Genomic DNA, 27,225 nt, shown 5'->3' with positions numbered 1-27,225 from the left:
GCTATTTCTTTGACATCATCACACGCTATACGTCAGTAAACCGATAGAGGTCGTAAATTCCTGCCTCAACATAGCTCAATCATGTTGGCTTTATTATCATCTGTAAATTTTGCGGTTTCTTGTCACAAAGGTAAGTTTAAAATATGTGTAACAACATCACACTATGAATGTAGTTTTGCTGTTACAAAAAAATGCCATTGTAAATGTCAAAAGGCGCCCAGTGGACCAATGCTATATCATATGTAGTAGAAAGTAGGAAATTATCGACTCAGATTTGACCAGGCTCGACTGTTAAAAAAGTGACAAGACCTTAAAACACGCTAAAAATACATTAAAGTCAATTTTATAAAAAGAAAACACAAAACTTTATGTAGAAATTATATTGTGGTGAATGCTGATCTCCATATATAACAGAGTGAGTAACACTAACATTTTATCAACCCTAACAATAACAAGCTGTACAGTTGTGATGAAAGGTCAAATATAGTGTAGCCAATAAATAGTTGAAAATAATTAAATTGTATTTTAATTGACTTTTTACATTTGTAACCGGCGCCAATAAATGTGTACAGGAAGAGATTTCATTTCCTAGTGTCATTGAATGCACCACAAGATTGCGGCTCCAAGAATGGAAATTAACCAAATAACACCGACGTGAATAAAAAAAAAATACTTTATGTATTTATTGGCAAATTGTAAAATACCATTGAAGTGTAAAACGTTTTTAGTTTAGCACGACGCAAGTATGACGTGTGATTTATGACGTAATTACGACACACAATTAAACACCTTCCTAAACAACAACAAAGTACGCGCCGTGTAACGTACATGTCAAAACTGGAACATTCCAAACCGAAAAAAAGAACGACGTAAGAAGCAAGTACAGTGACGGAGCGCTGAAAGACATAGTATCAAATTTAGAAGCAAAAACACTTTCTCTTTCATTGCCTTACACGCAGATTTTACTCAAATGCGCTCTCTGGAAAATCCAGCCATTTCTAATTTTTGGGGCACACCAAAATTAGCATACAGAGCGTTAGTTTAAGGCTTACGCAACATGCTCCAGGTGATCACTTAATTAAATATCATCAATTTCTTTTCAAATGCTATTTTGGCTGTAATTGTCAGTAAAATTTTGTTAAGGTATTTTGTTGTTGTTTTATTTATATTGGTGTAAAGGGAGCTCTTATAATTTAGTTTAAATAGAATATATTTCATTGTTGTGTTAAGATCTAGCACTTTGTCTTGAGTTTATGTCAATGATCACGTGTCTAGTAATTATGAGTGTCTTATTATTATTATTAATCAATCCTGTTTAATAATCCAAGCAGAAACTGGAGGACTTTCTACCATCAAAGTGGCAACTCTGCTGGAGCTCTAAGTGATGGAGGCCCATGAAGTCAGTCAAAAACCAAACGATGCAAATAGGACCACACCGTTACGCAAACATTTAACGGGATGGTTTTTATCCTCAGGATAACCACAAGCATGCAAGGAAACTGCGAAAGGAGCACTTGGCCCCTACGCATCACTATGTGATCAACATGCTGGCCCTCAGGCTGCGCTTGAGTCCGACAGCTGTGGAGCAGTTCATTCTGGACTACTCGGTGAGGATATATGTACTATGTGTGCAAAATGAGCCTTTGTTCACCACTTTTAAAAGGACACAGACAGTCTGCATTGCCTATGGATAACCAGAATGTGTGTCTTGTCCCACTGGGATTTGTCAGTATTCTTAGTATTTTAGTATATATTCAATTGGATAATTAGGCTGATCTTGTATCTTTAGTGAAATAACTTTTTTTTTTTTTTTTTTTCTAAACTTGGATTGTTTAGTTGTGCTAAGTGCCAACTAAAACAACCAAAAAGTGATTGGATAGTTTAGGTATTGCAAAAAAAAATTACAAAAAATGTTACAAAAAGTGGGGATAAATCCAAGGAATGCATCTAACCACATGACGCTTTCTTGTGAGCTGTTGAAATAAACTATTTTCAACTGCAGACCGAAAAATTGGCCCTCTCAACACTTAAATCGATGTACGACGTGAAGTTTATTTATTTTTTATCTTGGTGTGGTAAGTCATTTTGCTGTCTTTGCTTGTAGCTGGATCCTTTTGATAATTTTTTTGCCATTAATGGAAGCTCAAAACTTGCCTTTGTGTATCAAGAGACAAAACATCCTGGGCCAGGTAAGAAACATCCTTGAAAAATGATCATTTATTCATTTACATTTATTTCATGAGAACTAATATGGTTTTTCACCTCAGAATGTGGCCGTGCAATTCCTGGGCCCCGAAAAGCACTGCGACTCGTCCACGCCAATTTATCAAAGAAGCGCCTCATGGGCATATATTGCTCCTTCACTCGGGTCCGAGTGGATGTCGCTGTGACGGAAGACAACATACATCAGGTAGGAAATTCAAACACATTTATAACAAACGAAAGCAACAGAGTACTATGTCACATTTGCAGATGAATAAAGTAAATTCCTTCTGGCCTTCCACAAGAGTGTTATATTTAGAGTATAGAGAACTCAATGTGAACAGCAGCAACAACAAAAAAGTATAACTCAATTTATAAGAATATTAATCGTAATCACATACAATGGCGCTACCTGCTCTGGCTTCTTTTTACATGAATGAATTGGCAAGCAAATCATTCCTCCATATCATTTCCATTCTTCAGGAGACCTTTTTTTCCATGTTTGATGCCCGCAATGGCTTCTATAAAGCCATCCAGAACAGCTTCAAAAACCTTCTGCCCGGTTTCCAAGCACTGCTAAAAGTTGACAGTTCACAGCAGAGAAGCAAGATTAAGCCAAACTTTGAGCATATCTTCAAGAACATCCTTATGGGCTTAGATGGTAAGGTTCCCATCTAATGGCATGACTTGAATAGTACTACATCCTATATTTGCCGTAATGATTTGACTTGTTTCCACTCCAGTGATCCAGATGAGCTACCAGAATGTTAAATTGGCAGAAAGCAAGAACATTGACTTCAGTAAACTTGCATCCTTACAAGATATGACCATAGCGGCAACAAACAGTGACATGGTTGAACATATGGAGGATATCCTAATAAAGTGGACAAAGCAAATTGACCAGGTAGGGGCAAAAGACGAAGAAAAGGTCTCAGTGTCAAAAACGCCGTTAACGGTTTGTCTGCGATGAGCAGGTCCTGCTGGAGACTCAAGCGCTGAAGCAAGGTCTTGTGACGGAGGGGCCGGTGAGCGAGTTGGATTACTGGAGGCAAGCGCTCTTGAAGTTCAACTCCATCCTCAGTCACATCAACGGCACAAAATGCAAGGCCGTCATCACCGTGCTCAAACTTAACCGCTCCAAAGCACTGAAGGTATGGACGCTCGATCGATCACGGCAGTACAGGTCAGAAATGTTGTTTTATAAATTCAGATTTCATAGCAATATTAAAATAATAATGATTACGAGTGATCCGATGAGTTATTGAAGCTGCAGTCCATGCTGTCCCTCCACCAAGTTTTTTTTGCTTTTGACTTGCAAGCAAAAATTATTATACCATTTATGATACTGCCTCCTGCACTCCAGGAAGAGAACAAAGTGGCGCTGGATTAAATTAACGGTCTGATAAAGAAAAAAAAAAATCTTACTGCCTTTGCATTATGTTGTCTTGGTTAGGTGTGGCCGACGCTGGAGTCCAGGGTGACAGACAACTTCAACGAGGCCAAAGACAATGTCAAGTTCCTGGACACGCTGGCGAAAGTTTGCCAGCCTCTTTATACCAGTGACCCGGTATGTGCTCTCATTGATTTCAATCATTAAGTAGCTTTTGGAAAGGTTCGCCGTCAAAAATAGTGTCATATTGTACCTGTCAGGCCACCATTGTGAAAAGCGTGCAGAACATTATTAACGCGGTTCAGATGATCCACACGGTGTCGCGGTACTACCACACCAGTGAAAAGATATCCTCCATCTTCATCAAAGTGAGTCAATCCAAGCACACATAACAGAAGATGCTGACAAGGATTAATCCAATATGATATACAAATCAGGTCACAAATCAGATGATCATAGCGTGCAGGCGATACATTTCCAACAACGGCACAGCAATATGGGACCAAGATGGGAAAAATGTTGTGATGAAAATACAGGTAAGGGAGACAACCATGCCAGCCAGTTATGTAGAGTCGGAGAGGGAGAAAGCATTTGACTTTTTCTTTTGCTGAATTGATCTTTTGATAGGAGTGCCTTGGTTTGTATCGGGAGTATGAGTCTTGCTTGAAGAATACACAGAAAAAATCAAAGGAAATGCCAGGACAGAGGCCCTTTAGTTTCTCAGAGATGCACGTGTTGAGGAAGTTTGAGGTCTTCTGCAAGCGTCTCGAACATGTATGATTTCACTTTCGTATGCTTCCCTTTTATCCACATTTATACGTTTGATATGAATTTACCGGGCCCTTCAGTCAGATTATAAATTGGAATTGATTAAACGCTAACAGGTTTACTTTTAGTGAGCTAAAATATTTTGCAGATCACCCAAATAATGGCAGTGTTCAAGACATTCGAGTGCCTGGCCAAGTCCAACATCGAGGGCATCGAGACTCTGGCCGGGCAGTTCCGCAAAGTCTCCGCCGAGCTGAAGAACAAGCAGGCGGATGTTTTTGCGTCAAGGACGGTGGCTTTCGAAGCGGACTACGAAGTCTTCATGGCTCATATAAGTACCCTGGAGGTATGTACACTGCCACAGAGTGCTGTGTACTTTTTTTTTTTGCTTTTACATCTGTATTCCAGCAACTTAAGAACAGAATGATTATGATTTTACATATTGCCTCGCAGCAGGCGTCATCTTGTAGAATTCTAATTCAAATACTCGAGTTCCTTTGATTGTTTTTGTTTTGCAGGAGCAGCTAAAAGTTTTCATGAACTCAAGTTATTCCAAGTTTGACACATCCCAGCAAGCTCTCGGTGTAATACAACGGTGAGTCCAAACGCAGTGTCATTGTTTTGAATTCTATTTTTTATTGCACATTTTTTTTATTCACGTGTTGTTGTTTGCAGTTTTCAGAAACTAAACATTCCCTGTCTGAAGGCGGAAATGCCCGTTGCTTTGGGCGCTGTTCTCCAGCTCTACGTCTCAGAAGTGGAGGCGGTGGCAAAGGTAAGGTTGCATGTGAAGTTGTTGTTCTAGTGATGTCACGCTCATGTCCTACGTTCATAAATTTTTTCGCAGCTATTTGACAAGCAAAACGAGGATCCGCCTTTGAGTCGAAACATGCCGCCTGTCTCCGGCAGGCTCCGCTGGGCTCGCCACCTCTACAAGAAAATACACGAGCCCATATCGTACATACGCGTAAGTTGGAATGTGCTCCGATACGAGATCCGTCCATTCCAAAATCTGCGTTAGGATGAGCTCATTTAATTTTACGGGTTTGCAGGAGAACTCTGACATCCTGACCACCCCCGAGGGACGCGCTGTCGTCAAATTATACAATCAGAATACGGCCGCATTGCAACGCTTTGAGTCGGACCAGCACAAAGCTTGGAAAGCCGAAGTGTCCAAACTAGATTATGGTTTGTTCTCTGGGAATTGTGTTATGGGGCTCCAGTCAACTGTCTCGAAATAAGTTTAGTGGCACGCAGTAACATTATTTTGTATCTCAACAGCCTTGAATACAACGCTATTGATTCGCTGCACTGTTACGGGCAAGTACTTGGTCAACTTTGACACCAAAATAAGTGAAGCCATTCAGGAGGCCAGCAGTTTGGTGAAGATGGGCCTGGAAGTCCCCAAGCAGGCTTTGCATTTCCTCAAGTGTGAGCATCAATTGAAGACGTATCACCATCGTCTTCACGTAAGTCTTTTTTTTTTTTTTCATTTGCTGTTCCCACTATACATTGACAACCTAACGGTCTCCTTCTGTGATTCCTCATGTAGACCATCGTGATAGAGTACAAGCAAACTTGTGAAAGCATCCCAGAGGATTTTAACAACATGATGACATCAAAAACCAACCAAGTAAGATCTTGTGTGATTGCGACACAATGGACTCAGAATAGCCAGAGGGGGAAAAAGTTACACATGTGTCACAATGTATATTTGTGTCCTATTACAAGATTGAGTCCCTCCTCCGCTACGGGTCAGTGATGGTCATGTGGTCATCGCTGCTTCTGGAGAAGTACTTTACAAATATTGACAGTGCCTTGACTGAACTCAAGCAAATCTTGAAGAAGGTAGGTGACTGTACCTCAATTTCAAATGAGGAATTCTGAGTGATAGATCCAAGCTAGTGTTGAGATTTTAGTTTCGTCAGGTTTACGGCTTTAGAGTTTGTGACCTTAAATCATGTTTCCATTCTTTCCAGGTGCAAGACATCTGTAAGTTTCACATTGACAATTATCTTCAAGAGGTCTCTGAGACCGTTCTCATCCATCTGCCCGAAGATCGCTCCTCTGCAATTGAGCCCCTTCTTCACCACACTGAGGTAAAAGCCCACCATCACTACAAATATCCCTGGATTTAAGTGAGGTGAACAAGTTTACCATTTTTTTTTTTTTTTTTTTTTAATCTTTTAGAGTCTGTGCCAGAAGGGGATCAAAAGAGTAGAACACAAGTGCTATCACGTGAAGGAAGCGGTGAACGAGCTGGGCAAAGTGTTTAATTCCATTTACAAGTCCAAGCAAGTCACAAAGGCCGCAGACAGTTCTGGTACTCGCACATCTTTTCCCCCTCTTCAAATAATTGTGTCGTCAATCCTCAGGGTTACCTAACTCGGTTGCCTACGTGTGTATTTTGGATACAACGTATTTAATTTGATATTCTAGCACCAAAGGAGAACCAGCGAATCTCTGACAACGCAACAGAGGGCCAAGAAAAGTACAAAGCTACACGCTTTGAAAAGGTTTGCGTGCTCAGCAATAGTTAGTACACAGCTTTTTAGTCAAGATTGGCAATATTTGAGTTTTTATTTTTGTTTTTCAGGAATTCACTAAGCAGTATGACTCTTTTGCTGCGAGGATTTTGGATGCATTGGTGGAAATGACCAAGTTGGCTCTGAAGACTTTGGAGCGGCGAGTGTCCAGCCCTGAGTAAGTCTTCTCCTGTTTCTTTTGCTGTTGAAAATGCATTGTGGTTTAGTTGATTCTCATGATTACCTTGGGACTTGCAGCGTATTCCAGAAGAAGGCTGACTCTACCTGGGTCCCGATGATGAAAGCGGAAGTACATCTGAATGCACCCAATGTGGTGAGGAAAAGCACAGGAAACGATAGCAATCCACCTGTGGCAATTCTTAACTGATATTTAAATATCTAGGACAGGGGTCACCAAACTTTTTAAATCTGAGAGCTGCTTCTTCAAGGGGCTACCTTCCAATTCTTAAGCGACAAATTTGCTTGAATTATTACTAGCTAAATCATCTCGTTTTACATTTGCCGGCTTGCCTTTATCTACAAATGCTACCCAAATGCTAATCCTACCATAACATGTTTCTGACATTGCCAGTAAATACTGTGTGATGTGTGGTTGTCCGCAGGTGATGGTCCCCACTGTGGAACAGATTCATCACGCCATACTTGAAACCAATGAATGTATCTTAAGAGTCAGCAAGGGCATTCAATGCTGGGAGGTGGAGTACAGGCATGAAAGCTCACCCACTGAAGGTGAGTCGCCACGAACGGAAAGAAATTCCGCATTCGGTCGGAGTTGACGTTCAACCTTCTCGCAGGTCGGGAGAAATTGGACTTCTACACACGCGTCAGCAGTCACGACGATATCAAAGCGGTTATTTTTGCCATAAAGTCGGTGCTGAAGTTACAGAGGGACAACGCCGCCACCGTTATAGATCGCTTCAAGAGGTTCAAGGAACTGTGGGGCGAGGACAAGGAGCACGTCATCAAGGTATCGGATTGTACATCGGCAGGGGGCTGCTGAGTAAAATTGACTATTGTTGGAATGTAATTTTGTGTGATAATGTGTTGGCTTTCTTTTTAAAGGAATTCATTGACAGCAAACCGTCTTTGATTGAGATAAAAAGTAGATTGCACCACTATGACACGCTTGAGAACCAAATCGAGGCAATTCAGAGCGTCATTGTTGTTGGGATGATTGAACTGTCAACAAGTAAGAAAACGCAAATTCTCAGGTGTTTTTAACAACAAAGCCGAGCAGATTGAAAATGATTCAATATCGATGTGAGTTGTATGTTTCTTGATCAGATCACTTAAAAGAGTCCCTATTGGTGGAGGCCAAGGCTTGGAAGAGGCTGCTGTGCAAATACTTACGCGTACAGTGCCGGAAGAACATCATCGACATCAGCTTGCAGACCCACAAGAGCTTCACACAGCTGTCTCATCCCATTACAAATCTGGATGACGTTCGCTGCTCTATGAAGACGCTGGCCAACCTGCGCGATTCGGAAATAAACACCGACATAACGCTCGTTTCCACTCAAGTGCGAATAGCTTCTCTTCGCTTTTTTTCTTTTACACTAGATCCGACTGGTTATGTTTTCCCAATATTTAGGATGCCTACGAAGTGCTGATCCTTTATGAAGCAGAAATGCCAGAGAAGGAACCGGGAGAGGTGTTCGGACTCGGACGTTTCTTCGTCAGGCTTTTGTCTAAGGCTGTAAGTTGGGTTAAAATACAGATATTTTTTAAAGTTAGGAACTTTCCAAGTGCTCCACCTGTATAACATTTTTCCCTTCCAGATGTCCGTTCAGGATCAGCTTTTCTGTATGCAGCCCCACCTCAAGCAGGACCTGATGGAGCGCGTCGGCGTCTTTGAGAAAGATGTCGATTCATTCATGGACGATTATGACGTTGTAAGATGCCAGTCTATTTATTTATTATGATTATTTTTTAATTTATTTCAAATTGTATTCTTATTTTTGGATTGACGAAGTACATGCATATTTCAGTTGTTTTCTAAACGCCCTGCAGGAAGGTCCCATGGCTGAAGGAATAGAACCGAAGGAAGCCAGCCGCAGGCTCCAGGCCTTCCAGGTACTTATGCTAGTCATTTTTTTTTAAATTTTGTTATCTTTGTTGAAAAAAACAAAACACTGAGCTTCTCCAACCACCACCAAATCCAATTCTTCTAATTGTGTGTGTATTTGTCCCGTTCAAGGCTAGGTTTTCCGAGCTGTGGCGGAATTTCACCATCTACAACTCTGGCGAGCAGCTCCTTGGCCTGCCTGTCTCTGATTATGAATGCCTTCAAAATAAAAAGTACTAAGGCAGCGCTTGATACCGTCAACGGTAAAGAATCGCCTTGTGTTAAAAATGTGTTTTTCTCACCTCTAGGAAAGAGCTGGACCTGCTTCAGAAGCTCTACGGCCTATATGACACTGTGATGAAGACCATCAGTGGTCACTCCAAGCTCCTGTGGACACAAGTGGATATTGAAAAGATCAATAATGAGCTTATGGACTTCCAGAACAGGTTCCCTTTGTGTACCAAAAAAAGTGCCAACACCCACGCAAAATTGTAATACGTGCGTAATGTCTACTTGCAGGTGCCGACGTCTTCCCAAGGCCCTGAAGGAGTGGCAGGCTTTCAACGACCTGAAGCAGACCATTGACGACTTCAGCGAGCTGTGTCCTCTGCTGGAGATGATGACCAACAAGTCAATGATTCGCAGGCACTGGGATCAGATCTCCAACATGACTGGCCACAAGTTTGAGGTTGACTCACCCACCTGCATTCTGGGTGACATCATGGAGGCGCCGCTGTTGAAGTACAAGGACGACATTGAGGTTGGCGCTCGACCATCTTCTTTTCCCGCACCTCCTGTGAGCTTTGCAGCTTTATTTGCAACTCTTTACTCCCCGCACCTTTTAGGACATCTGCATATCGGCCGTGAAAGAAAGGGACATCGAGGCCAAGTTGACGGGTGTGAAAACGGTGTGGCGTGACCAAAACTTGACGCTGAATAGCTTCAAGGACAGAGGGGAGCTCATGCTGCGAGGCGGTGACACCACAGAGATCCTCACCACTCTGGAGGACAGTCTTATGGTGCTGGGATCGTTGCTAAGCAACCGGTGAGGAGAGAGTCAAGGCACAAACATTTAATTTTTTTACAGCCGCTTTTATGCAGAAGTATGCCTGCAAAATTTCAGCGTTTGAGCTGAGTACAGTTACCTAATTAAGGCAGAAACCCGTTCCAACTTTTTTCCTCAATCTGTCTTTCAATCTGCCTCTACGCAGCTACTGCACATTCTACAAAGCTGAGATACAGGACTGGGTCTCCAAGCTGTCCACGTCAACAGACGTCATTGAGCAGTGGGTCGTCGTGCAAAACCTTTGGATTTACTTGGAGGCCGTCTTTGTCGGGGGTGACATCGCCAAAGACCTGCCTCAGGTAAATTGGTCTGAAGTTAGAAGTTCCAAAATTATTGGTTGTAAGACAAGTAAAATTCCTCATTTACATATTACCATAATAGATAAAAGGAGTTTTGAAATTGTATTATTTTTAATTATAATGATGCAACCAATTAAATGTGAAAATGTATATTTCTTTATTCGCATTAAATCAATGAGCCAATTATTTCAAGCGTTCCCATTCATCTAGGAAGCAGAGCGCTTTCAGCAAATTGACTCAACGTGGATCAGCATCATGGACCGAGCGCGAAACGTCCCGAACGTCGTAGAGTGCTGTGTCGGGGATCCAATGTTGGGGGAGATCCTGCCAGATCTTCAGAAGCAACTGGACTTTTGTCAGAAGTCACTCACAGGGTAAAACTACTCGTTGGCTTCATTCAAAAAGGTAGTACAGTGAACCTCCACGATTGGCAGAATACTACCAGGATTTGAATCACCTCTAGATGCCACAAGGTGGCTGCAAAGCACTTTTTTCTATTACACTAGGCTGTGGTCTGACTAAATGAAGCTGCTACCCTCTTTTCTACCCCAACATGCCATAAAAAGGCACCATAGGCTTATTTTTATACCAGTCATATCTTTTGCCTGATCAATGAAACAAAACCGATTTTTTTTTTTTACTGAATAACAGGATAGTTTCCCCTGAAATAAAAGTCAGATCAGGATAATTTTTACTTATACCTAAATGACATGATTTTTATTGGAAACAGTGATGTATAACAAGAACAAACACTGCAGGTACCTGGAGAAAAAACGTCTCTTGTTCCCACGGTTCTTCTTCGTGTCTGATCCCGCTCTCTTGGAAATCCTTGGGCAAGCGAGCGATTCTCACACGATTCAGGTGAGTGCATTTGTCTCACAATTGTCTTGCTAAAAATGCCACTCGCCATACATTCTAATTATGGATAATATAGAATGGGAAACCCAAATGTCAATATTGTCATAAGTGAACAAAATAAAACAGATTTTTCTTCTCCTTCCTGCCCCTCAGTCGCATCTTCTCGGAGTGTTTGACAACGTCAATGAAGTAGAGTTTGATGCCAATGAGTACGATAGCATTTTGGCTGTCTTGTCTCAAGAAGCAGAGAAATTACCGGTGCGTATGCTCATCATTGATATGATACCGTAAATGCCCATGCACATTTTTTCCATGGTTTTATGTTGTGTTTGTGACGTTTCAGCTGGACAAGCCCATCCTAGCTCAGGGTCCCGTGGAGCTCTGGCTCGGGAAGTTACTGTTGGAGCAGCAGTCGTCGTTGCACACAGTCATCAAAGCGGCTGATGACGTGATCAACGACGAAGAGTTTGACCTTATACCTTTTCTGGACAGGTTTCAAGCACAGGTCTGTTAACCTGGAGGGTCACTCGAGTGCTTATACTTAAGTCAACAACAAAGTGTTTGTTTTTGTGTGTGTATATATACAGACTATACTATGTACTTGACCAAAGTGAAGCTAAAATGGCCACTTTGAATCAAAATAAGAAGCATATTTTCTGTCTCTTTTCACAAGGGCGTTCTTTTTTGCGGATCTTCCCACCATTGATTCGCCCATGAATTGTATGTGTGTGTGTTTTTACCTTGTGGGAAGTGACTTTGAGAGAGATTCCACTTCCTGTCTTAGGTGGGCCTGCTTGGTATCCAAATGGTCTGGACCAGGGACTCGGAGGAGGCCCTTGAAAATGCAGAATTCAGCAAGGAGGTGATGATCTTCACCAAGAAGAAATTCCTGAATCTTCTCCGAACCCTCATCAAGCAGACCACCTACGACTTGACCAAATTTGACAGGGTCAAGTATGAGACTCTGGTCACCATCCATGTGCACCAAAGTGACATCTTTGAAGAGCTGGTAGGCTCACTCGTGCTTCAGAACTGATTTTTTTTTTTTTTTTTTAAATGTACACCCGATACCGCACTGATCTTGGTTTTTCTCCAGGTGGCAAAATCAGTCAAATCTACCAATGACTTTGAGTGGCTGAAGCAAAGCAGGTTTTACTACAATGACAGCACTGATAAGGTCATCGTGTCCATCACCAATGTCGACTTTATTTATCAGAACGAATTCCTCGGCTGCACCGACCGTCTGGTCATCACCCCACTGACTGACAGGCAAGACAGCAAACAAGTGTAGTCATTGTATTTATTGTATTTATTGTCCATAATTCCTGTGTACAGGTGTTACATTACATTGTCCCAGGCCCTGGGCATGAGCATGGGAGGAGCCCCTGCTGGGCCAGCAGGTACAGGAAAGACAGAGACCACGAAAGACATGGGTCGATGTTTGGGAAAGTACGTGGTGGTCTTCAACTGCTCTGACCAAATGGACTTCAGGGGACTCGGCAGGATTTACAAAGGTTAGGCAATGGCGCTGAGGGATGCTATTTATTGTCTTATCTTTTGTTATGGGCTGCAGCAGGTGGTAAGGGTCCAAAATAATAAAATGAATTTACTGTTTGTTTGTTTTTCCCCCCAGGCCTCGCACAGTCCGGTTCGTGGGGTTGCTTTGACGAATTCAACAGGATTGACCTGCCGGTGTTGTCTGTGGCCGCACAGCAAATTTACATTGTTCTGGTAGCTCGTAAGACGCACAAAACTACTTTTATCTTTACGGATGGTGACGTTGTTGACCTGAATCCAGAGTTTGGCCTTTTCATTACTATGGTAAGACAGACATTTAAATGACAGCATTAACAGCTTTAGCTTGTGCATCAACATAAAATCATTCCCTGCCTAGAACCCCGGTTATGCTGGTCGTCAGGAACTTCCTGAGAACTTGAAAGTGCAGTTCAGGACAGTCTCCATGATGGTGCCTGATCGACAGGTACGCACAAGATTATTATTCTTTTCTAATAAGCAGAGCTTCCCACTTGCTATATTTTCTCACATGTAAAATTTTGGTTGCCTCTGGTCTTTGGCAGATCATCATGAGGGTTAAGCTGGCCAGTTGTGGATTCAACGAGAATGTCATCCTCGCCCAGAAATTCTTTGTCCTTTATAAGCTATGTGAAGAGCAGCTCACAAAACAGGTGAGACCAAGCAACAAGTATCAGGCGGTCGACCGGAGGTCCCCTTAAAAATACTTGGAAAAAAAAAATCATTCAATGCACTAAGTACAAATTGCCTTCGTGCTTTTGCTTTGCTGTGTTTCAGGTCCACTATGACTTTGGCCTGAGGAACATCTTGTCCGTGTTGAGGACACTGGGAGCCTGCAAGAGAGCACGGCCCGATGACTCGGAGTCCAGCACCGTCATGAGAGTGCTGCGTGATATGAATCTGTCCAAACTGGTATCACATCAATGCAACAAATCAAACAGGGGTGCACATCATGAGGATAGCATAGGATTCATGTTAGATCTTCCCAAATATAAAGTCACTTTTTTTGTTGTTGCTACTCTTTTGTCAAGATGCGAAAGTGTATTTGAAAATCACTACAAATGCGCTCCACCTAGTATGTGCACCCCTGCATGCAAGTTGTTTTTTTTAGTAGTTGTATTGAAAAAGATTCTAAAAGGGAACACTGTTTCAGGTGGATGAAGACGAGCCGCTCTTCCTCAGTCTCATCAATGACTTGTTCCCTGGCATCAAACTGGACAACAGCACCTACAATGAACTACAGGCCGCCGTGAAGCATCAAGTTGATCTTGCGGCTTTGGTAAACCACCCCAACTGGAACCTAAAACTTGTTCAGGTATTGCAAAACATCGCTGAAGCTCTCAACTGATTTTGACGTTAATCCGCTGTTATGACTCACGTCATCAGCTCTACGAGGCTTCCCTTGTGCGCCACGGCCTCATGACGCTGGGGCCGAGTGGGGCGGGTAAGACGGCGGTCATCAACATCCTAATGCGGGCGCTGACAGAGTGCGGAACGCCACACAGGGAGATGCGCATGAACCCGAAGGCCATCACCGCGCCGCAGATGTTTGGCCGTCTCGACGCTGCCACCAACGACTGGACTGACGGGATCTTCTCCACTCTGTGGAGGAGGACGCTCAAGGCTAAGAAAGGTCCAGATTCACATGAGCTATTTCCACAATTTTGGTTCAATGATGCCTTTTGTCTACAGGCGAGATCATATGGATCGTGCTGGACGGTCCCGTGGATGCCATCTGGATTGAAAACCTCAACTCCGTGCTGGATGATAACAAAACTCTCACATTGGCAAACGGTGACCGTATCACCATGTCACCATCTTGCAAGCTGGTGTTCGAGGTGCACAACATTGAGAACGCCTCTCCGGCCACCGTGTCCCGTGTCGGTATGGTCTTCATGAGCTCCTCGGCTTTAAGCTGGGAACCCATCCTCAAGGTACAGTTGTCAGCCAGCAGTTTGTGACAGTGGTTGTTCCCTGAACTCCGTCTTACAAGAAGACAATTGCATTGTGTTTTGTTTAGGGATGGACAAACAAGCGGAACGCAGAAGAAGCTGAGAACATCATTAATCTGTACAGCAGGGTATTTTGGGACGCGTATTCATTCATGAGACAGAGTCTAAAACCCAAGATGCCATTTTTGGAGTGTAACTACATTATGCAGGTACGCAAACCAAAGCAACCGTCACCACCAGACGCTGATTCTGATTTAGTATTTGTCAAATTGGCATCATGCAGTCTTGCAATCTGCTGGAGGGCCTCATCCCAACCAAGCAGATGGGAGGCCTGGTCAGCGACAAACATTTGGAGCGCCTCTTCGTCTTCGGCCTCATGTGGAGTCTCGGGTCCCTATTGGAGTTGGAGGACCGTGACAAAATGGAGGGTTTTTTCCGAGAGCACAGCAGCAACATCGATCTGCCTCACACCAAAGAGGGAGAGACTATGTTTGAATACATGGTCGGGTCAGATGGTACGCTAACAATAAATCAACAGCTTGTAATGGAAAGTTGAATTTGGAAGTGATGCCTGTTCAGCCCTCAGAGATTCTGTTGCATTATTTGCATATCTCTTCCAGGTCAGTGGTGTCACTGGAACGAGCATGTAGGGGAGTACGAGTACCCCACAGATCACGTACCGGATTATTCTTCCATCCTTGTGCCCAACGTAGATAACACTAGGACCGCTTTTTTGCTGGATACTATTGCGAAGCAGTACAAGGTGGGTTGCGGCTCGTTCGAAACAATGGAAATGTGAGTGCTACTCTTCATGTATTCATTTTGAAAACTCCACAGGCCGTCTTGCTCATTGGTGAGCAAGGGACGGCTAAGACGGTGATGATCAAAAGCCATGCCAAGAGGTTTGACCCCGAGACGGACCTATTTAAGTCGCTCAACTTCTCCTCTGCCACAGAGCCCATCATGTTTCAGGTAGAATGAGTAACTGGGTAATGAGTAACTAAAAAATACAAAATTAGCATCTTTCTGTTTTTGTCTGCCTTATAAAACCCCAAGGTCTCAATTAAGATCTAACCTCTTTTTATCTTTTACATATGCCATATGTCGTCATCCTTTGAGTTTTAAAAAAGTAACAAGCCTGTTATGACAAATTAAGGCATAGAAAGTACTGACTGTCTAAAGTCGTCAGAAAAATAATGCCAATTAAAAACAGATAGCTCTGTATAGTGTTGGCAACAATGTCACTGCAAAACTTGTACGTTTCTGTTTTTGCATATTGTGAAATGATGGATGTTGGGTTAACAATCAAATGTTGCACCAGCGCACCGTGGAGAGCTACATCGAGAAGAGAATCGGTAGCACGTACGGACCGCCGGGCGGGCGCAGGATGTCGGTGTTTGTCGATGACATCAACATGCCTCTTGTCAACGAGTGGGGAGATCAGGTGTGTGTCTATGTATATTGTGTGACGTGTGCATGGATTCGTGTCACGCTTAACAAACGCCAGTCAAGCCAGAGTATTTTACAGAATCTTGAAAAAGAATTCAATTATTTTTGAATATATCCCCATTTTTGTCTTGGCTTTTTTTTTTTTTTATTCTTATTTTTTAACAATTTATAGCGTCTCTTTGGACTCAAATGTTTAAAGTTGCTCATAGTCTAGGGACATAGCAGCACATGTGAATTTGTCTTAGATCACCAATGAGATAGTCCGGCAAATGATGGAAATGGGCGGCATGTACAATCTGGACAAACCGGGCGACTTCATCACCATCGTGGACGTCCAAATGCTGGGGGCCATGATTCACCCTGGCGGCGGGCGCAACGACATCCCTCAGAGACTCAAGAGGCAGTTTACCGTCTTCAACTGCACCCTGCCTTCCAATACTTCCATTGACAAAATCTTCGGTAACTACCGTTCATCAAATGACTACTTTGAAAACGAGCAATTTTGCAAATCCTTATGTTTGCTGTGACACGCAGGTGTGGTCGGCTGCGGCTATTTCCACGAGTGCAGGAAGTTCTCGGGAGCGATGACAACCATGGTGAAAAAGCTTGTGTCAGCTGGGAGAGTTTTATGGCAATGGACCAAGGTAGTTTCTCAAATAATTGGGTTTAGAAACCGGCACAAAGTTTGAGAACCACTAATTCACTGTATCTGTCTAAATTAGACAAAGATGCTACCCACACCTTCCAAGTTCCACTACGTCTTCAACTTGCGAGACTTGTCCAGGATCTGGCAGGGAATGCTAAAGGTGGAGGCAGACGAGTGCAATGACTTTGTAACGCTTGTGGCCCTCTTCAAGAGCGAATGCACACGTGTCATCGCTGACAGGTAGAAAAATGATCCAGCACATCTTTTCACACTTTTATGTATAGTTTTAAGATGAAATCAGGCTTTCCCATTGGAAAAGCAGATTGAGCACATTTTTTGTTCTTGCTTGCCTTTTTAGGTTCATTTGCAGCGAGGACAAAGACTGGTTTGAGAACTCTATAAGCCGCGTGGTCAAAGAGCACGTCGACCCCAAGCTCGCCGCGTCCATCCACCAGGATCCGTACTTTGTTGACTTCTTGCGAGAGGCACCCGAACCGACAGGCGAGGAGGACGAAAACGCCTGTTTTGACGCCCCCAAAATTTACGAACTTGTATGAGAAACTTCCTTTTTGTTATTCAGACTTTCGTGTTCACTGATTGACCGTCCTGTTCCTGCCAGGTCCCTTCTTTTGAATTCCTCGAGGAGAAGCTCCGGTTCTATCAGGCAAAACACAACGATGAAGTGAGGGGCTCTCACATGGACTTGGTGTTCTTCACAGATGCCATGACTCACCTTGTCAAGGTCAGATTAAGTCCACACACAGAGATGGCGACAGATATCTGTTCTCAAATAAAAAAAATAAAATAAAAAAAAATTCTCTTCATTTTCCATAGATCTCACGCATCATTCGTACAGATACTGGCAATGCTCTGCTTGTGGGCGTGGGAGGATCCGGGAAGCAGAGTTTGACTCGTCTTGCTTCATACATAGCTGGATATGAAGTGAACCAGATTACACTGACCAAGTAAGGAGAACACAGCATTTATCAAACTTTTTAGCTACAATAAAATGCATTGTAAAAATATTTTGTAGCTTAACAGTATTTCAAAATGAATACCATGGGTTCCTCTTAAAATTCTGCACTTAGTTCTTGATTAGAACTGCACACAAGACATGACAAAAACATTGCGTTTGGATTTTTTTTTCTTAAATGAAAAGAAAATCAAATATAATTTATGTATTGTCTGTCTCTCTGTCCAGGTCTTACAATATATCTAACTTTATGGAAGATCTAAAAAAGTTGTACAAATCAAGTGGGGCCGAAGGCCGCGGCATCACCTTCCTTTTTACTGACAATGAAATAAAGCAGGAGGCCTTCCTCGAGTACCTGAACAATGTTCTGTCATCTGGAGAGGTGGTTACCCATTTTGGGGAGATTATTTTCGCTCTATATGATCAGATGCCTTCACCACCAATCATTCATATTTGCGCAGGTCTCCAACCTATTTGCAAAGGATGAGATCCAAGAGATCACCCAAAACTTGGTCCCGGTGATGAAAAAAGAATTTCCTCGCATTCCACCCACTTTTGACAACCTCTACGACTACTTCATATCACGGGCGCGGAAGAACCTACACGTTGTCTTGTGCTTCTCACCGGTAAGTACAAACTAAAATTTTAAGCCTTCACCCCAAAATGCTCAAATGACACAAATAGAAAAAGGGCTCACCAACATGTTACCTGCGGCCCGGTTCCGACAATGGCTCTTCGATATCATAACAATAACTAAATAACTGTTGATGATTGAGAACACATCACCACCAGTATCGTATTTGTGCCTCCATCATCTATACAGGTGGGACCAAAGTTTCGCTCGAGGTCCTTGAAGTTCCCGGGTTTGATATCCGGCTGCACAATGGACTGGTTTGCTCCATGGCCCGAGGAGGCTCTGGTGGCAGTGGCTCATCACTTCCTATCAGAGTTTCCCATTGTTTGCTCCTCAGAGGTGAAGGCCTCCATGGTGACCACCATGGGCGTGTACCATCGCAAAGTGTCCGAAACGTGCGAAAACTACTTTGAACGGTAACCACCATTTTAATGCAATTCAACAAGATGTTTTTCTTATCGCGATGGAGCGATGAGGTTGAAAGCACCATGCGTTTTGTGTTTTACAGATTCAGGAGGAGAACTCACGTCACCCCCAAATCATACCTGTCATTCATCAATGGCTACAAGACACTCTACCATCAAAACCATGAGCATATTAACACGCTTGCTGAGCGCATGAATGTCGGTAAGGTCTACAGAACCACGAAGCCAAAGTTCCCAGAACTATTTTACTACATAGGCTGTTTGAGAACGATGAAGTAGCTGTAGACGCTCGAGTCCAAAAACTCCTTTGATAAGCTCATTTTACATCTTCATGTCAGGCTTGAACAAACTGGTGGAGGCCAGCGTGTCTGTAGCCAAGCTCTCCAAAGAGCTGGAAGTGAGCGAGAAAGAGTTGGTGGTGGCCTCCGCCAAAGCCGACAAGGTAAAATAAAAGCAGCACTTGACACCATCGCACTGATTCTGCTATTCCATAACAATAAGATGAGATGTCATGTTTTAGGTGTTAGCCGAGGTGATGGTCCGAACCGAGGCAGCCACTATAATCAAGAATGAGGTCCAGGTCGTGAGCGATAGAGCCCAGATGATTGTAGATGAAATCACGCACGAGAGGGCCATTGCTGAAGAAAAACTGGAGGCGGCCAAGCCGGCATTAATGGACGCCGAAAATGCTCTGAACGTGAGTTTCTTTTATCCTTGGGCGATTCATCGATTACAGCGACTGCATTGTTTACACTGTACTTGGTATCAAAGTGTAAGGTGATACGGTAGCTTATCCAAATAAATTGCTCCACCTCACCGTGGTTCGGTTTGGGGTTTACATTGTCATTTGCATTTTTCTCAAGTTGAAAGGGGAAAAATTGAGTATACATAATCCCAAATTTAATTTCTTAGGGCCAGAGTGCCCAGTCCGACTTTTGACATTTTGACTGCATGTTTAAGTTGCTTGTTTAAAAAAATGTAATAAAACGTCCACAGACTATCAAGCCTGCTGATATCGCCACTGTGAGAAAACTGGCCAAGCCACCTCATTTGATCATGAGGATCATGGACTGCTGCCTGCTGTTGTTCCAAAGAAAGTTGGAGACCATCACTGTGGATCCCAACCTGCCTTGTCTCAAACCATCATGGCCGGATGCTCTCAGGGTTTGTTTGATCCCGCTCACCATGTCATTTTTTTAGCTAACGTGTCCAATGTCCGTGTTTCTTACCTGTTTTGGTGTCTGCTTCAGCTAATGGGCAGCACAGGCTTCTTGGCATCGCTGCAGCAGTTCGTCAAGGACAAGATTAACGAGGAGACTGTGGAGCTGCTGCGGCCTTACTTTGATATGGAGGACTACACCATGGAAAACGCCAAGAAAGTGTGCGGCAGCGTGGCAGGTCTGCTTGCGTGGACCAGGGCTATGGCCACCTTCTACGACATCAACAAGGAAGTGCTGCCGCTCAAGGTGAGAAGATGCAGAAGTCAAAAGTCATATGCATTTATGACTAGGCCATTAGACTTGTGCCCAAGGGTTGGCTGAAATGCAAACTTTGGCTGTTTTTCTTATTAGATTTTTGTTTTGTCAGTTATGGCATTTTGCGGGTGTCGTTTGTGGTTAGGCTAATCTGGCGGTTCAGGAAGTACGCTATAAAAAAGCCAGTGCGGAGCAAATGGCGGCCCAGGCCACGCTGGCCGAAAAGGAAGCCGAGCTGGCCCTGGTGCAAGCGAAGAGCGACGCTGCTAGCAAAGAGAAGCAGGTAGGCTACTTGACCGATGGGAGAGGAAGCGCACGCTGCTAACTCTTGGAACGACTTCTTCCAGGAATTAGTGGATCGCTCCGAGATGTGTAAGAATAAAATGCAGGCCGCCTCCGATCTCATCGGCGGACTGAGTAACGAGAAAGTTCGTTGGACTCAACAAAGCAAAGAATTTAAATCTCAGATTAAGAGGTAGGTGGAAATGCTCTGGAAAATGAAAAGCAAAACACTGGCTCCTTTCCACCTTTTTCCTGAAGACTTTCAAACTCATTTTTTGTTGTTGTTGATCAGACTGGTGGGCGACGTGCTGCAGCTCACCGGTTTCCTGTCATACTGCGGCCCCTTCAACCAGACTTTCCGCGACATGTTGCTGGAGATGTGGAAGAACGAGCTCATTTCCAACAAAATTCCATTCACCGAAAATCTCAACCTCATCTCCACGCTGGTGGACGCTCCCACAGTAAGACAGAGAAAAATGTGCCAACTAAACTCAGGAGTGTGGGTGTTGAAAAACGAGCGTGTTTGTCTGCTTTAGATCAGTGAGTGGAATCTTCAGGGGCTGCCTGGAGATGACTTGTCGGTGCAGAACGGCATCATCGTCACCAAAGCGTCACGATATCCTCTCCTGGTTGATCCCCAGACTCAAGGAAAAACTTGGATCACTGCAAAAGAGAAAGCCAATTCCCTGCAGGTATTGTTCACTTACCACCACTGAATTGAAACCCAAATCTCACGGGCGGTTGTTGTCTTGCCTCCAGGCGACGTCCCTCAACCACAAGTATTTCCGTACGCATTTGGAGGACTCCATATCCTTGGGCAGGCCGCTGCTTATTGAAGATGTAGGTGAAGAGCTGGACCCTGCTCTTGACAACGTTCTGGAGAAGAACTTCTTCAAATCCGGCTCCAACTACAAGGTGCTATGAAAAGAACCACAAATAGTGGTTGTTTTTTTTTGTTTTCTTTTCAGTCACCTTTTCTGTTATTATTCCGAAATACAAATATATATATTTTTTTGGCAAAATGGACTCAGTCACACTTTTTCCATATTTTACCCATTCTTCCAACTTATACTCAGATGCGACTTGTATATATTAAAATAAGGCTTGGACTGGGACCAAAATCAAACAGATGCTGTTTTTTATGTTTTAATAAATTTGTTTAATCCCGCGAACAAACAAATGCACTCTCTCACCCTGCACTGTTAGTGTCGGTAGGTTGAAAACTGCGTCGTTGCAGCCCTACTAAATTCAACTTGTGGATTTTTCTCCATGCAGGTGAAAGTGGGAGACAAGGATGTCGATGTGTCCAACAATTTCCGGCTTTACATCACCACCAAGCTGCCAAATCCGTCGTACACGCCAGAGGTGAGCGCCAAGACGTCCATCATCGATTTCACCGTCAACATGAAAGGTCTGGAGGACCAGCTGCTGGGTCGCGTCATCCTTGCTGAAAAGAAGGTTCGTATTGCTTTTTGGCTGTTTATCTCTGAATTTTGTGAGTGTTAAAATAGCACACAAAAAAAAACCGAATCGCTTAACACATTTTTTTAATCATTGCTTATTTTAATATTTTAAACCATAAATATACAAGGAACCAGTGAATCTTACCAGTTCAACATTGCTGAATCATGCTGATCACAAAATTTTGGTGTAAATGCATTTGACAGGAACTCGAGAACGAGAGGCTGAAGCTCATTGAGGATGTGACGTCCAACAAGAGGAAGATGCAGGAGCTAGAGGACAACCTGCTGTACAAACTGAGCTCGACAAAAGGTCCAAAATCAGTCCTGTGGATTCCTGTTTGTAAGCGTTGCGATACCTTCGGGAGTTCCTCCTTCCGCGTCGCCCACAGGTTCCCTGGTGGACGACGACTCCATGATTGGCATTTTGAGCACTACCAAGCAAACGGCCGCCGAAGTGAGCGTCAAGCTGAACATCGCGGCCGAGGCGGAGGAGAAAATCAAAGCAGCTCAGTCCGAATATCGTCCGGTAGCGTGCCGAGGTAGCATCCTTTACTTCCTCATCACCGAGATGAGCATGGTCAACGTCATGTACCAGACGTCCCTCGGTCAGTTCCTCAAAATCTTCGACATTTCGCTGGCCAGGTGAAGTCGCCGGTGGGAGGATGTCGTCTGCCTTTTTTCCAGCTTTGTTATTGTTATCGTCAATATAAATTTGGCAGGTCCGAGAAGTCGGCCAAAACCAGCAAACGAATCGCCAACATCATCGAATACCTGACGTATGAAGTCTTCAGGTACACGGTGCGTGGGCTGTACGAAAACCACAAGTTCATCTTCACAATGCTGATGGCGCTTAAGATCGACCTGCAGAACGGCAGGATACAACACAGCCAATTTCAGACTCTCATCAAAGGTATAGTACTTTCAAAAGAAAGTAATTTCTCTCTAAAACATCACATTTGAATGTATTTCCTGCAGGTGGCGCTGCACTCGACCTCAAGGCGTGCCCCCCGAAGCCCTTCAGCTGGGTCTTGGACATTGTGTGGCTGAACCTCGTGGAACTCAGTAAACTTCCTCAGTTTGCAAGCATCCTCAGTCAGGTGGATTTGTGGCAGATATCACGGCTTCCCATTCCGTGTGTGCGTCGCCATAAAGTGTTGCTCGTTCCAGGTGGCTAAAGGTGGAAAACATTGGAAAGTGTGGGCCAACGGCGATGCCCCGGAGGAAGCCGTCATCCCAGATGGCTATAACAACCTGGAAGTCTTCAATAAACTCATGCTTATTCGGTACTGTAGATTCAAACAGTTGATGATTTCCACTAATTTGTACTTTTAAAACAAGTTAGAAAAAAGAACATGCACATCTTGAAAAAGAGTCTGGTTCCAGGTCCTGGTGTCCAGATCGGACCTTGGCTCAGGCCAGGAAGTACGTGGGCGACTCCTTGGGCGCCAGGTTCGCCGAGCCTGTCCTGCTGAACCTGCTGGGCACGTGGGAGGAGAGCGACATCCGCACGCCGCTCATCTGCTTCCTCTCCATGGGCTCAGATCCCACCAACCAAATAGAAGCGCTGGCCAAGAAGCTCAGTATCGGTGAGTCCCCTGAACCGTGATCTCTCTTCTTTTTTTTTCTTTTTTTTTTATAAGTCACGCCCCCTGTGTCATGGTCCTTTACTGTCTCCCAGGATGTCGGTCCATCTCCATGGGACAAGGGCAAGAGGTGCACGCCAGGAAGCTTGTTAAAATCTCAATGGCAGAGGTTTGTGTTGTACACTGAAAATACTTTTAGCCAGTGCAAAGGGAAGTGACGTTGGTTTTCAGTCATAGTGAACAGAAGATGTTTAAACTGGAATCCTATGAAAATCTATGGCCACATTTTTGACTGTGTTCTCTTATTTTGTCACGTTTAAAATGTTGATTGGTGCCCGCAGGGTGGCTGGGTGCTCCTGCAGAACTGTCACTTGGGCTTGGAGTTTATGGATGAGTTGTTGGACACTGTCATAAACACTGAGACTGTCCACAAAACCTTCAGGGTGTGGGTCACCACCGAACCGCACGACTTTTTCTCCATCACGCTCCTGCAGGTTGATATTTTATCTGAAATCACTAATTAATTTATGTTGACCCGAAAACAAATTAGGTGACAAATGACATGATTGATGACTAGTTGAATGATTAATCATGAATGTTTAACTGCTTCTCTCCAAAAAGTTAAGCACAATGAAATACTGATTTTAGGTAGTTTTTTTTTTGTTAGCCTCTTTACATTTTGTGACTTGATGATTTTGCTGGCTCCCCTTCCAAAGGAAAACAATTATATGACATATCCACATTCCTGCATTTGTTGTGTGCAACTTGCAAGGGATGGTTACCACAAGCATCCCCTTACTTGGGAATCTCTGTCTTGTAGTCCTCCATCAAGTTTACCAACGACCCACCCCAGGGACTTCGCGCCAGCTTGAAGCGAACCTTTGTCAGCATCTCGCAAAACCAGCTGGAAGTCAGCAACCTCCCGACATGGAAGCCGCTGTTGTACGGCGTGGCCTTTCTCCACTCCGCCGTTCAGGTACCACACTTCAATGGAATGCTTTATTGAGCCAAGCAACGGCCGTCATTTAGATCTTCTGAAGCCGCTCCATCATTTTACATCAATGTTGACCTGTTGAGTTCATGGTCTCAGGAACGTCGTAAATTTGGACCCCTGGGATGGAACATACCATATGAGTTCAACTCTGCAGACTTCACAGCCAGTGTGGAGTTTGTGGAGAGACACTTGGATGACTGTGGGCCCAGAAAGGTACAGTATACACACACACACTGCAATGTGCCATAGTTTTGTTACCTTTTCCTAACTGTCCATCTTCACGCAGGATGTTTCCTGGGTGACTTTGCGCTATATGTTAGCTGAAGTGCAGTACGGAGGCAGAGTCACTGACGACTATGACAAACGCCTACTCAAATGTTTTGCCCGGGTAAGGACAATTATGTACTTTCTGCAATCTATCAGAAGCTCATTTATTTGTTCTGTCGGTCACTTTAAGTCACTGGCATAGATAGATGGATAAAAATGTGATTTTTTGTTCTGAATACATAGTTTTCTGGTATATGAAATGAAACCCTGCACTCCTTACGAGCTGGTTGGGAATCACTACCTTACCTGTGTTATACCACCTCCCGGTGGCACATAGGTGGCAATATAGTGCTTGCGAAAAAGAAGCACAATGTTTTTTGATTTCTGTACTTCCCCCTTTTTTTTTTTTTTTTTCATTTTGTATTTATCCTTCCAATATTGCCTTTTACAGGTGTGGTTCAGTAAGAAAATGTTAGACCCGTCCTTCTGTTTCTACACGGAGTACCAGATCCCTATCTGTAAAACCATCGAGGAGTATGTGGACTATATTCAGGGCTTGCCCGCTGTGGATTCCACGCAAGCGCTGGGGCTGCACCCCAATGCTGACATTGTGTAAGAAATTTGTGAAATGAATATAGATAATTAACAGCTTAGACTTTTCAAATAAAAGTAAATAAGATGAACAGTTTTTTAAACAAAAATTAAAATGAATAAAATGCGCAATGTCAAATGTAAATAAAAATGAACATTAAAATTTAAAAAATACCAATGAAATACAATTCCAAAATAAATATATTTAAAATGTGATATTAAAAATAAATCACATTGAAAAAATTAAAGAATCCAAAACATACAATGTTAAATTAGAAAAACAGTGCAATTCAATAAAAAAAAAAAAAACTCATTGTGTGTTTCTTCACTCAGCTACCAGAGAAATACGTCTGCCGAGGTGCTCGACACCATCACCAATATCCAGCCCAAGGAGAGTGGTGGTGGTTCAGGAGCCACCCGAGAGAGCATCGTGTACAGCATGGCAGAAGACATGCTGGAGAAGCTGCCACGTGACTACATACCTCATGAGGTCAGTCTTGCTTCCTTCGCAAACCTCGGCACCCCGCTGGATGTTGCCATTCAAACATGTCTTTGCCGGTGTTAGGTCAGAGCCAGTCTGAAGAAGATGGGTCCTTTCAACCCCATGAACATCTTCCTACGGCAGGAGGTGGACCGCATGCAGAGGATCATCTCTGTGGTCCGCAGCACTCTCCTGGATCTCAAGCTGGCCATCGAGGGCACCATTATCATGAGTGAGGTCGGTCCCCAACCTTGGTCTCATTAAAGTCTGGCTGGGTTATTTATAGTTCTTTAAACGGCTAGACCTTTTTTTGTGAAGGTACAATAAAGATGTCTGCCACTGTTTTCCTCAGACCCTGCGTGACGCCTTGGACAACATCTATGACGCCCGCGTACCCAATCTGTGGCGGAAGCTCTCATGGGAGTCTACTACAATCGGGTTTTGGTTCACTGAGCTCTTGGACAGGAACAGACAGTTTTACAGTTGGGTGTTTACCCGGCGGCCAAAAACCTTTTGGATGACCGGTTTCTTCAACCCACAAGGTGAGTCATAAATATTCAACGACTGTCAATGTATATTGACGTCGTCTGATACGCGCTGCAGGTTTCCTCACTGCGATGAGGCAAGAGGTGACGAGGGCAAACAAGGGCTGGGCTCTGGACTCGGTCACCCTGAACAACAAAGTCACGAAGAAGACCAGGGAGGAAATCAAGGCCGATCCAGACGTGAGCTTCACTTACACAAACTTATGACGATCAAACAGGGTTTCAAAAATTTATTAGAATTAGAAAGTAACGTTTTACGGGGTTAAAAATAACAATTTGGTAATTTTCTCTTCTAATTACAGAATTTGGGGGTCATTTAATTTTTTGGGTGATCCCCTCCCTCACGCCATTGCTTTTGCTCAACAGGAAGGCGTGTACGTCTACGGCCTGTTCCTGGAGGGCGCCGACTGGGACAAGAAGCAATCAGTCCTCTGCGAGTCGGCGCCCAAAGTGCTCTTTACTCCCCTGCCTGTCATCCACATGTTTGCCATCAACTCCACCGCCCCCCCCGACCCCAAATACTACGTGTGTCCCATTTATAAGAAACCCATGCGTACCGACCTCAATTACATCACTGCCGTGATACTGGGCACCAATCACCCACCTGACCACTGGATCATGCGAGGCGTCGCCCTTCTCTGTGATATCAAATGAGCGCGTAGACATCGATTATTATTGTTGTCAGCTTGTTTTATTAAAATTCGCCTATATTATTCCAACTGCTCACCTGTCCAACTT

General features: G+C 43.8%; 1 protein-coding gene across 3 annotated transcripts; it reads left to right on the top strand.

Annotated features, from left to right (window-relative positions):
* The first annotated feature begins 25 nt into the window (after nucleotides 1-25).
* On the top strand, nucleotides 26-27,206 carry LOC147046298 (dynein axonemal heavy chain 8-like). 3 transcript variants are annotated; one of them, XM_085930950.1, is made up of 93 exons: nucleotides 27-130; nucleotides 1,329-1,399; nucleotides 1,476-1,607; nucleotides 2,105-2,189; nucleotides 2,268-2,410; nucleotides 2,686-2,863; nucleotides 2,946-3,106; nucleotides 3,177-3,353; nucleotides 3,656-3,769; nucleotides 3,853-3,960; nucleotides 4,030-4,128; nucleotides 4,220-4,366; nucleotides 4,509-4,706; nucleotides 4,879-4,955; nucleotides 5,036-5,135; nucleotides 5,208-5,327; nucleotides 5,413-5,548; nucleotides 5,642-5,829; nucleotides 5,913-5,993; nucleotides 6,092-6,208; nucleotides 6,340-6,459; nucleotides 6,551-6,683; nucleotides 6,800-6,876; nucleotides 6,957-7,063; nucleotides 7,144-7,219; nucleotides 7,509-7,635; nucleotides 7,701-7,873; nucleotides 7,969-8,095; nucleotides 8,191-8,426; nucleotides 8,498-8,602; nucleotides 8,685-8,798; nucleotides 8,917-8,979; nucleotides 9,104-9,204; nucleotides 9,280-9,417; nucleotides 9,491-9,731; nucleotides 9,817-10,016; nucleotides 10,183-10,336; nucleotides 10,547-10,710; nucleotides 11,095-11,197; nucleotides 11,348-11,452; nucleotides 11,538-11,699; nucleotides 11,979-12,203; nucleotides 12,291-12,463; nucleotides 12,530-12,708; nucleotides 12,828-13,015; nucleotides 13,089-13,175; nucleotides 13,273-13,380; nucleotides 13,505-13,639; nucleotides 13,881-14,042; nucleotides 14,114-14,360; nucleotides 14,420-14,661; nucleotides 14,748-14,888; nucleotides 14,963-15,194; nucleotides 15,300-15,442; nucleotides 15,517-15,651; nucleotides 16,001-16,123; nucleotides 16,374-16,587; nucleotides 16,663-16,772; nucleotides 16,851-17,014; nucleotides 17,133-17,325; nucleotides 17,394-17,516; nucleotides 17,609-17,739; nucleotides 17,976-18,129; nucleotides 18,209-18,373; nucleotides 18,571-18,797; nucleotides 18,890-19,008; nucleotides 19,145-19,248; nucleotides 19,327-19,503; nucleotides 19,803-19,970; nucleotides 20,057-20,272; nucleotides 20,427-20,564; nucleotides 20,629-20,756; nucleotides 20,856-21,024; nucleotides 21,100-21,255; nucleotides 21,323-21,478; nucleotides 21,839-22,021; nucleotides 22,231-22,336; nucleotides 22,416-22,668; nucleotides 22,746-22,936; nucleotides 23,002-23,123; nucleotides 23,194-23,309; nucleotides 23,410-23,612; nucleotides 23,705-23,778; nucleotides 23,951-24,103; nucleotides 24,430-24,585; nucleotides 24,700-24,816; nucleotides 24,890-24,991; nucleotides 25,322-25,482; nucleotides 25,795-25,951; nucleotides 26,027-26,179; nucleotides 26,295-26,484; nucleotides 26,546-26,667; nucleotides 26,854-27,206. In XM_085930950.1, exons 2-93 carry the CDS (start codon nucleotides 1,385-1,387, stop codon nucleotides 27,139-27,141), a joined length of 13,581 nt encoding a protein of 4,526 aa, XP_085787076.1. In that variant the 5' UTR covers nucleotides 27-130; nucleotides 1,329-1,384; the 3' UTR covers nucleotides 27,142-27,206. The 3 variants fall into 3 exon arrangements, with proteins under 3 accessions (XP_085787078.1, XP_085787076.1, XP_085787077.1); XM_085930951.1 differs by lacking the exon at nucleotides 27-130 and adding an exon at nucleotides 865-1,066 and having other exon boundaries at nucleotides 1,332-1,399; XM_085930952.1 differs by lacking the exons at nucleotides 3,853-3,960; nucleotides 4,030-4,128; nucleotides 4,220-4,366 and having other exon boundaries at nucleotides 26-130.
* Nucleotides 27,207-27,225: the final 19 nt, after the last annotated feature.

Source organism: Syngnathus leptorhynchus, chromosome 14 (assembly GCF_054491065.1).
Source record: "Syngnathus leptorhynchus isolate UIUO chromosome 14, UIUO_Slep, whole genome shotgun sequence".
NCBI classification, from domain to species: Eukaryota; Metazoa; Chordata; class Actinopteri; order Syngnathiformes; family Syngnathidae; genus Syngnathus; species Syngnathus leptorhynchus.
This window is presented reverse-complemented; position numbering and strand designations above follow the sequence as displayed.